This window comes from Notothenia rossii (genome assembly GCF_949606895.1).
Source record: "Notothenia rossii genome assembly, chromosome: 7".
Lineage (NCBI taxonomy): Eukaryota > Metazoa > Chordata > Actinopteri > Perciformes > Nototheniidae > Notothenia > Notothenia rossii.
In genome coordinates, this window is record NC_136905.1 from 2,467,193 (window position 1) to 2,477,690 (window position 10,498).

A 10,498-nucleotide genomic window follows, 5' to 3' on the forward strand; every position below is an offset into this window, starting at 1 on the left:
AATCCACCAGCTACCCTGCAGTATACAAAGTATTCTTGTGTCTCTCTTCATTTCTCTTTCGTTTTGGTCATGCATCTTTTTTATTTAGTGAGACATTTCACAGACTGTAGTAAAACCAAACTTAGACTCATATTCTGAAAGTTCTGTGTAAAATAATGCAAATAATATCCGCATTTCACACAATCTTATCGATCCGAAAGTGCTGCTTTCAGAATAGTGTCATGCAGAATAATAGTGGAATATTAGTCTTTGTTCGAAAAATCTCACTGGAGCTTCAACATCATGTATTTATGATCCTCTCAAGAATGGAAGTAGTCAAAACAAAAAAAGAGAATTAGTTGGTATTTTTATCAAAATCAAAAATTCTGATTTTTCCTCAAACATCTGACTTTTTTTTCAAATAAATGAGTTTTTTTCAAACATTTGAGTTTTTCTCAAAATATCAAAATCCAAAATGTTTTCCAAACTCCCAACTTTTTCTCAAAATTCTGACTTTTTCTGAATACTTACGGCTTGAGCTTCAACCTCAGGATCCATGTATCTGTGATCCTCTCCAGAATGGAAGGAGTCATCACATACAGAGCATCAACTAGTTCCTGAACAGTGTCCTTCACATGCTGATATCCAAGAGAGGGAGTTCCTCAGTCCCAAGATGGAGCAATAGAAAGCAGTATTCAATGTTTACTTCAGATTAGCTCCACGTCAGAAATGATCATGCTTGTCATATGTCTCTCTCCATAGAGGCTGAATCATCATGTTAATCACATAGCTATCATATGCCTCAAACAGTCCTGATGCTCTTCTAGGTAATCACACATCCTGTCATGTTCACAGCTACAGTTGATACCTTTGTTAGCATGTTGCTCTCATGTTGGAAGAGGACGTTCAGTGCTTTCACAACAGTCCTGCCCCGACACTTACCTCGTTATATCTTCTGCCCCTCCAGGATAAGCCTGCCGTGTACTTCCTGAAGGGGGCGTACGAGCAGGTGATCCGTCTCTGCAGCTGCTACAACAGCAGGGGGTCCAGCCTGCCCCTGACCCCCCAGCAGAGGGAGCTGTACCAGCAGCAGATCAGCTACATGGGCTCTGCAGGCCTCAGGGGTAAATACAATACCATGGAAATGTACTGCTATATTTAGAAACACCTCATTTATTTAAGTGTACGTCCCACTGCCGTAAGGGGCTTGAAACTGTTTGAATTTAACGGGCAGATGTGTCGGAAACCTGTTGATCCAAAGCTATTTTTACAGATGTAGAAATACACTCGACGTGATGTAAAAATATTGAACGTTTTATTGCTTATTTCTGCCTTGAAAACACACGTTCTCCATATCTCTCTCTCCCGCAGTGCTGGGGTTTGCGTCCGGCTCGGAGCTGGGCAGCCTGACCTTCCTGGGTCTGGTGGGAATCATCGACCCCCCGAGGTCAGGGGTCAAAGAGGCCATCGGGAAGCTCATCAACTCCGGGGTCGCCATCAAGATGATCACCGGGGACTCGCAGGAGACCGCCGTGTCCATCGGTCAGAGAAACAAACGCACTGTCATCTTTTCTGGTTGATTTTTAAAGTGTTACGGGACTCAAAACTGCCATCAAGAAAATCAACTAGTTGTTTAGCTATTATCTGCATATGCTAATTATATCGTGTAAATCTCCCAACAGGTTAGTTAGGGGTCATCAACATTTCTAAATAAATGTAAATAATAAAATATGATACAACTGGAATAACCGGAGTGTTCCCTTCTCTCTGCAGCCAGTCGTCTGGGTCTGTACTCTAAAGGCAGCCGCTGTCTCTCCGGAGACGAGGTGGATCACCTGGACCTGCAGCAGCTCTCCAACATCGTCTCCAGGGTGAGAACAACTCTTTACTTAAATACCGTATAGAAGGGTTTTCATTCCTCGAAACAAATCTGAAAAAGAGAGGTCGTCTTTTATTCGGGGTCTAGACTTTCGATGTAATTACACAGTCACAACAACAGATGGCGCCAAACGAGTGTTAAGAGACACCATCTTAAAGTAACAGGACAACAGGAGAGAGAGAGATGGAGAGACACAGAGACCGACTCCAACACAGTGGATCTAAATAGTGGTGCAGTGACTAAAACCAGGAAGTGAGTCAGCATTTCACCACTTCCTGTTCCCTTGTCTCAGAGCCAATGGGATCTCTCCATCGGAGTGTGGAAAATATCTGGAAATAAGGTCTGTGGTTGAGACACATTGAGATCACGTTCTGTTCTACGACATTAAATCATCAGCAGTGACCCCACTGGTGATTTCTGAAGAGTGGACGTGTCTGAAAAACGATGGTTGTTACCAAGTGGCTGAATAGGACTACAGAAGTCGTGGAGGCCGATGTACGTCATTACACCGAACACGTAAACACTCCTCTAAGTTAGTTTCTGTTCTGCTTGAGAGCAAGTCCCTGCCTCCTGCAGACTGTTCAAACAAACACTTCAACTCCTTCCATCTAGAATCTGTGTGTTTGAATATGGATCTGAAGTTGGCGTGACGTTGAAGTCGTGCTGCTGGACTCGGCTGTAGTCCCTTTAGCATAACGTTAGCATTTAGCTTCTGGCGTTAGAGTTATGATTCAAACATTATAAAAGTAGGGTAGACATGTGGAGATTATCCGGCTGAACAAAACGTGCGTTTATCAAACAGGTTAGTTTTCCACAGACCTCCTCTGGAGAAGTCCCGTTGCTTTTTTGTCGAGGGAACCAGCAGCTTCCTTCAGGGTGAACACGTCATCCCTGCACCGCTCTATATATATATATCGATTGGGCAAGTTATTAAACACGAGAGGCGAAGTTACGAAAGAGAGAGAGCATCATAAAGGGGTTCAGGAAATGCTGCGTATCAAATGTAACGGGTGGCAGCGAGGAAGACTTCACATTTGAACACAATGTGTCATGTCATTATTTCCAAATGAAATTATTTTCTTTATAAAAACAAGAGTTGGTCTTCAAAAGGTTTTTTCCATAAATGAGTCTTGAGACAGAGGGTGGTCTTATATTCTGGTCGATACGGTAATTCACACTTTATCCCCCTGCCTCTCTCGAACCGGTTGTTATCAAATAAAAAGTTCTTCTGAGTTTTTGCTGCTGCTTGTTGTTTCGTGTTCCTCTGAATGAAAGTCGTCCCCTGTCTTCACAGATAGCCGTGTTTTATCGAGCCAGTCCCCGACACAAGCTGAAGATCGTCAAGGTGAGCAGGAGGAACACAAACAATAACTCCTATCCATTCATGTCTGCCCTATGACGAGACCAATGTCCAGGGCCCAGGAGTTCAAAACTTTGAATCCTATCTGATCAGATCAGATTGGGATTTTGGGGAGTTCAAAACCAAAAAACAGGATTAGGATCACTTTGATATCCGACCAGATCAGGAAATCCAATCAAAGCTGTAATCTGGATCAAATCTTCAAAACGGGTAGTTCAAACCGACAACAAAGGATTGGGATCAGTTTGATCCCAAAAAGCTGGATTACCCTGATCCCACCAGAGGGGTGGATTTCCAGTGGATTACCAGAGCAAAATGTACTGAACAATTTATTTAAAAATATGTTTCAATTTAAATAAGATGGCAAAGTTTGTTAACTGAAATAATACACACTTTTTAGCCTTCATGGCAAATCAATTTTATTTTTCATTTTTTGGTCACGTTTATGGTGGCCTATTTTGCTTTCAACCAAATGTTGATGACATAAATGTTTATGCTCATGAAAGTATCACAACAAAGACCCATGTTACACTCATATTACACTTTAATACACTCCTATTACACCTGTATTACACCTTTATTACACCCGTGTTAGTGTTATTATACCCATTTTACAAGATAATTACACCAACATTAATACAATCTTATTACACCCATATTTAACCCGTGTTACACTGTAATTACACCCCTATTAGATCTGTATTAAAGCCTTATTACACCTGTCATTTCATTGTTATTATACCCAATTTACAAGATAATTACAATTACACCAACATTACGTATTAATACACACTTATTACATCCATGTCAGACCAATCTGTCACTGTCATACACCTTAACTACCTCCTTATTAATCCACGCTACACCGTCACTACACTGCCATACCCGTTTGACACATGGCCACAGCCTGTCTGTTTCCCAGCATACAGAAACCCTCTAAGGCTCAACAATACGTCCCGCTGTGTGTGTTTGCGTCCTTCTCCCCGTAGTCTCTGCAGAACATTGGCGCCGTGGTGGCCATGACGGGAGACGGGGTGAACGATGCCGTGGCGCTGAAGGCGGCCGACATCGGCGTGGCGATGGGTCGGACCGGCACCGACGTCTGCAAGGAGGCGGCCGACATGATCCTGGTGGACGACGACTTCCAGACCATCATGTGAGGAGCCGGGGATAACACTATTATTTAATCATGCAGGAACAAAGGCCAACCAGAGGGGGGAAGGAGTACAAATACTGCGTTACTCTACGTAATGTTTCTAGTATCAGTACTTTACTCCACTACTCATTTTCCTGACCACTTTTTGCTTTGACTTCCACTTTCCAAACAGGCTGGTTCCTTTAGTCTGAATGTGTGTTTGGTGGCGTGATCATTATTATTTAGAGTCATTGCGTGCCTATTGATTTGAACACGATCCGTGTATCCATCATTTCCTGGTCTTCTCTAAAGAAGAGGGACCAATGGAAACGTTGTCATGTTGCCGTTGGTCACCATGGAAACATTCATTAGCTAACAATGACATTATTGTTCTATTAATATAAAGGGAGGTCAGGTACTCTTTAAAACAGCTGCTAGTTATGGGTACTTTTTACTGAAGGACATTTCAAAGCCTCTTTACTTTGACTTGAGTAAAGAAATTTAGTCAGTACTTCTACTTTCACCAGAGTATTTTTAAACACAAGTATCTGTACTTCTACTTGAGTAAAGGATGTGTGTACTTCTACTTGAGTAAAGGATGTGTGTACTTCTACTTGAGTAAAGGATGTGTGTACTTCTACTTGAGTAAAGGATGTGTGTACTTCTACTTGAGTAAAGGATGTGTGTACTTTTGACCCCTAACCCATCACAGCTTCCTCTCCTGCTGCTATTTATTTGTACTTTATTATTTGCCCCTCTTGTTTGTTTGTTTGTTTGTTTGTTTGTTTGTTTGTTCACCATGTCAAGCGGCCTTGGGTCCCTTGAAAGGCGCTATACAAATGTAATCTATTATTATTGTTATTAAAGACTCACGTTCTGTTCTTCCCTTCCAGGTCGGCCATCGAGGAAGGAAAGGGAATTTATAACAACATCAAAAACTTTGTGCGCTTCCAGCTGAGCACGTGAGTGACACAACAGTGAAACTCAGACGATCCAAATGACAACTTAAATTAAAATAAGGTCCTGAGCCAGCCCTAACGTTAAGCTTTAGAGACATCGTCTTTTAACCCCTGAGAACCCACGGAGACACGTACGGGACATTTAAATGTTCTGGAGAGTTCCTTATTCAGCTTTAGTCCCTTAGTGACACACCCTGAACAGTCCGGGGGGTCTTGGGCCGCGTCATGTGACTTTGTGTTCCCATGACAACATGTCCATGTGCCAGGTCATGTGACAGAACTAGCTAGGTGATCAAATTGATATGAAACAAATTAGATAAATATCGCTGGGACATTAATGTCACATCAGGACTTTAAACTTAAAACTTCTCAGAAAAATATGACACGATTAAATAATACATATATGATATACTTATTTAGAACTTGAGTTGACTGAAAGTGGGCTTATTACAGTCCTGAGGATGAAGGGGGGCATGATTCTGCTGCAGAGCGTTCACCACCACCTGTGTTTAGTTTCCGTGCCCCTCGCTGCTTCAGGGTGTCACGAACTCAGAGAGTGGGGGAGGATGGTAACATGTAGTACAAGTACTCAAAGTCCTGCATTCAAAACTAAAATGAAAGTACTTTATTTTTATTAGAAGCAAAATGCGCTTAAAGTAGAAGTTTTGTTTACAATTTGAAATATGATGATGATGATGATCTGCTCAGTTAATTTAGCCGATTTAGTTCAATTCAAAGAATGTTTAAACAAATCAAAACCAAAAAATCGTCTTCATAAATTAAATTATTGATAAGAATGACTTTAACAATACGTCACTTTCCAGACCTCGGACACTAGGGGGCGCTACTTCTCAGAAATGTGTTCAATGTGGTCTCTTCAGCCTAAATGATGTTCCCCTCAATTTACATCAACATGTGTCCCCTCTTCTCCATGTCTCTTCTACATCAACATGTGTCCCCTCTTCTTCATGTCTCCTCTACATCAACATGTGTCCCCTCTTCTTCATGTCTCTTCTACATCAACATGTGTCCCCTCTTCTTCATGTCTCTTCTACATCAACATGTGTCCCCTCTTCTTCATGTCTCTTCTACATCAACATGTGTCCCCTCTTCTTCATGTCTCTTCTACATCAACATGTGTCCCCTCTTCTTCATGTCTCTTCTACATCAACATGTGTCCCCTCTTCTTCATGTCTCTTCTACATCAACATGTGTCCCCTCTTCTTCATGTCTCTTCTACATCAACATGTGTCCCCTCTTCTACATCAACATGTGTCCCCTCTTCTACATCAACATGTGTCCCCTCTTCTACATCAACATGTGTCCCCTCTTCTACATCAACATGTGTCCCCTCTTCTTCATGTCTCTTCTACATCAACATGTGTCCCCTCTTCTTCATGTCTCTTCTACATCAACATGTGTCCCCTCTTCTTCATGTCTCTTCTACATCAACATGTGTCCCCTCTTCTTCATGTCTCGTCTACATCAACATGTGTCCCCTCTTCTTCATGTCTCTTCTACATCAACATGTGTCCCCTCTTCTCCATGTCTCTTCTACATCAACATGTGTCCCCTCTTCTCCATGTCTCTTCTACATCAACACGTGTCCCCTCTTCTCTATGTCTCTTCTACATCAACATGTGTCCCCTCTTCTTCATGTCTCTTCTACATCAACACGTGTCCCCTCTTCTTCATGTCTCTTCTACATCAACACGTGTCCCCTCTTCTTCATGTCTCTTCTACATCAACATGTGTCCCCTCTTCTTCATGTCTCTTCTACATCAACATGTGTCCCCTCTTCTTCATGTCTCTTCTACATCAACATGTGTCCCTTCTTCTTCATGTCTCCTCTACATCAACATGTGTCCCCTCTTCTTCATGTCTCTTCTACATCAACACGTGTCCCCTCTTCTTCATGTCTCTTCTACATCAACATGTGTCCCCTCTTCTTCATGTCTCTTCTACATCAACATGTGTCCCCTCCACAGAGGGGATTATGGGTAATGCTGCAATGATCTGTGGTGTTTCAGCCAATCAGAGACAGGCTCTGGATGTGTCCCTGTGATGTATTGATGAAGGAGAGGGGAATAGGGGACCTTTAACTAAAGTGATTTTGTTGCACCTCTGCAGGAGTATTGCTGCTCTGACGCTCATCTCCTTGGCGACGCTGATGAACTTTCCCAACCCGCTGAACGCGATGCAGATTCTGTGGATCAACATCATCATGGACGGCCCCCCCGCTCAGAGGTATAGGGCATCATGGGAAATGTAGTCATTGTTTCCAAAATAAAAGTGTGTGTGTGTGGATCTTTTAATCCCTCTGAGAAACGATTGTGATATCGGGCTGTGTAAATGACGTCATCGCCCAATTTGCATAATGTGTGTGTGTGTGTGTGTGTGTGTGTGTGTGTGTGTGTGTGTGTGTGTGTGTGTGTGTGTGTGTGTGTGTGTGTGTGTGTGTGTGTGTGTGTGTGTGTGTGTGTGTGTGTGTGTGTGTGTGTGTGTGTGTGTGTGTGTGTGTGTGTGTGTGTGTGTGTGTGTGTGTGTGTGTGTGTGTGTGTGTGTGTGTGTGTGTGTGTGTGTGCTCAGTCTGGGTGTGGAGCCCGTGGATCAGGATGTGATCCGGCAGCCCCCCCGTAATGTTCGGGACAGCATCCTGACTCGCTCCCTGCTCAGCAAAGTGCTGCTGTCGGCGTTCATCATCGTCTGTGGGACGCTCTTCGTCTTCTGGAGGGAGGTGCGTCTCCTCTTCATCAACTTGGCTCTTTGTAGATATTGGTCAAAATGATTCATGGTAGAAGTGCATGCACGCTAAGAATTACAAAAGAAAATCGCCACTATCAGTACAGCACTATTTTCCGAACAGGAAATGCACGCTAATACAAAATAATATCGCACTGACACTTATTATATCTATATATCTATATATATATATATAAATATATAGATATATATAAATATATACCTGTGGTGGGACCCCTGAGTCAGACGGTGCGTCTTGGTCACGCTTCATATCGGCTGGCCCGGGAAGGAAGAGGCAAGCCTAGTGGGGGAAGTCCCCCACTAGGCTTGGGCGGTATCATTTTTTTCATACCGTCAGACCTTGCTGATATCATACCGTGGTATACGGTATATGACGGTATGACTTGGGTCGACTTGAGCGAGGTGGCGTTCGGCGGCAAATAGATGTTTAGAACGGTATATTATATGTTCGGTGTAAAATGCAGCCCGAGCCGGTAGACGCTCGCAAAGTGCCGCGACGTGTGCGCAAGTGCAAAAGAAGGGCTGCATACATGACACATTGTGCCAAAGGCACATTTTGAGATCGGATACAGGACGCGTTTGTAGATGTCAGACGTTGTTTCCATAGTGAGCTAAGTTAACAATATATCATCATACATAAACATTTTCCGGGAGTAAATACTTGACTTATTGAATAAAGTTTGCTATATTCACGAACTAGTTTGGCAATATTATTCCGTGCATGTGTTAAAAACCTTATTTCCATTTGATTCATTGGATTACTCGCGTGAATGTTTAGCACGTAAATGCTTTCGTTTTTAAAACCGTCCGACTTCGACTACAAAACCATCAACCAGTTGCATAGGATTAAAAAATGTCAACACTCACTCACCCCGTCTTAAACATTCCCAAAGAAGTGCCTCTGTCTCTCGTTGTGCTGGATGAAGTCACTGGCGATGAGTAAACCCAAAATAGTCCCAAACAGGCGCAGAGGCATTTTTCTTTTTTACTAGTTGTCCGAGTTCGGGGCCGGCAAATGCTGCCGCCATCTTGCTCAGCTCAGCTCTGTGCTGAGCTCTGAGAGCGGGAAAGACGGACTGCCCTCTGCTGGCGCATGCTGTGCATTACAACCGATGTTGTCCCTGTCAAAACTCAGTGTCAGTGTAATAGAATGAGACGCATCTGTGATTTGGCGCACAGTCTGTGACGTCACGGTATTGAAAATCATACCGATGGAATTTCGAAATACCCTGGTATACCGTAATACCGTCATACCACCCAAGCCTATCCCCAACCCCAACGCAGCACACCCTCCAGGCCATCAGTCGAACCTGCAGTTCGGAGGAACCGAACGCCAGCGCACCGGCACTAGGCCGGGCCGGTGGAGGCCCTCCGATTGTGGGTCACGTTTGCCATTCGATCAGTGAGAGGAGAGGAGAAAAATGCAACAAGAATGGTCAAAATTCGTTAATATATGGATGAGTGGGGGGGGGGGAAAACGGCTGGACACAGGCCGTGGGGGGACAGGTTGAAATAGCCTAAAAAAGAAAAATTCCTAAAACTGGGAAAATAGGCCCTCGTGAGGCGGGCAGAGTCCCCTGCCAACTCCCGTTACATTCCTCCATGGTGTCATTTGAGCGAAAAACGGCTAAGTCCACTTTTACGAGAACCAGGCTGGGGGGGTCATAAGGGCTTGACCAAGGCCGACCCAAAGTGCACGGTGAGCGGACTCATCACCTCTGTGATGAGTCTCCATTGTGATTTGAAAACTTCCATCAGATGAGTCCTTCAGGGGCGGGGAAAAAAACCTGTTCTTCAGAATAGTCACTTCCTAGTCATTTTCCGACGCGCTAGCATTTAAATCCGGCTCCCCGTCGCTCTGTAGCTGGCCTGTACCACTACACCTGCTGTCTTTGGAGCGTCTGCCCCCCACCCTTCTTTCACATAATGGTATGATCCTAGTGTGTCCTCGCATATGATTGGCCGCATGGTGGCCCAGCTAAATAAAGTGCCGCCTCTCCCTGCATGGATTCACAGGAAGAGTTGCAGCGGCTGAAGATTCTGCTCTCCCCGACGGGAGTCTGCTCTTCTAGCCGCATCTCGCGATCGGCGTGTTGGAGACCTCTGAATTAAATAATCAAGTCACCTCAAGTCAGAAGACTCAAGTCCAAGTCAAGTCCCGAGTCATTGGTCGCAAGTGTTTTGTGATTTTGTCAAGTCGAGTCCAAAGTCATCAAATTGGTGACTCGAGTCCACACCTCAGGTGGAGCCTACACCGGAACTGTCCTGAGAGTGGAGGCCCCTCTAACATTATTCATGTGTTTCTTTATTTCATCTGTCATGAAAGCACACCAACACTCATGGTCTTTAAACAAGCCAGAAATATAAAGGTGCAGAAATGAGTCCTAGCACCCTGGCATGACTCAGCATTTTACCCCTGGCCT

At 44.0% G+C, this 10,498-nt stretch overlaps 1 protein-coding gene across 5 annotated transcripts in view; it reads left to right on the forward strand.

Annotated features, from left to right (window-relative positions):
- The window catches only part of atp2c1 (ATPase secretory pathway Ca2+ transporting 1), a 57,975-nt gene that overhangs the window by 41,142 nt on the left and 6,335 nt on the right, over nt 1-10,498 (forward strand). For all 5 annotated transcript variants that reach the window (XM_079693095.1, XM_079693094.1, XM_079693097.1 and 2 more), the window contains 8 exons: nt 947-1,103; nt 1,351-1,521; nt 1,753-1,850; nt 3,153-3,203; nt 4,208-4,374; nt 5,247-5,315; nt 7,443-7,559; nt 7,902-8,049. In XM_079693095.1, coding sequence (XP_079549221.1) covers nt 947-1,103; nt 1,351-1,521; nt 1,753-1,850; nt 3,153-3,203; nt 4,208-4,374; nt 5,247-5,315; nt 7,443-7,559; nt 7,902-8,049 — 978 coding nt within the window. The remainder of the gene's footprint in view (nt 1-946; nt 1,104-1,350; nt 1,522-1,752; nt 1,851-3,152; nt 3,204-4,207; nt 4,375-5,246; nt 5,316-7,442; nt 7,560-7,901; nt 8,050-10,498) is intronic.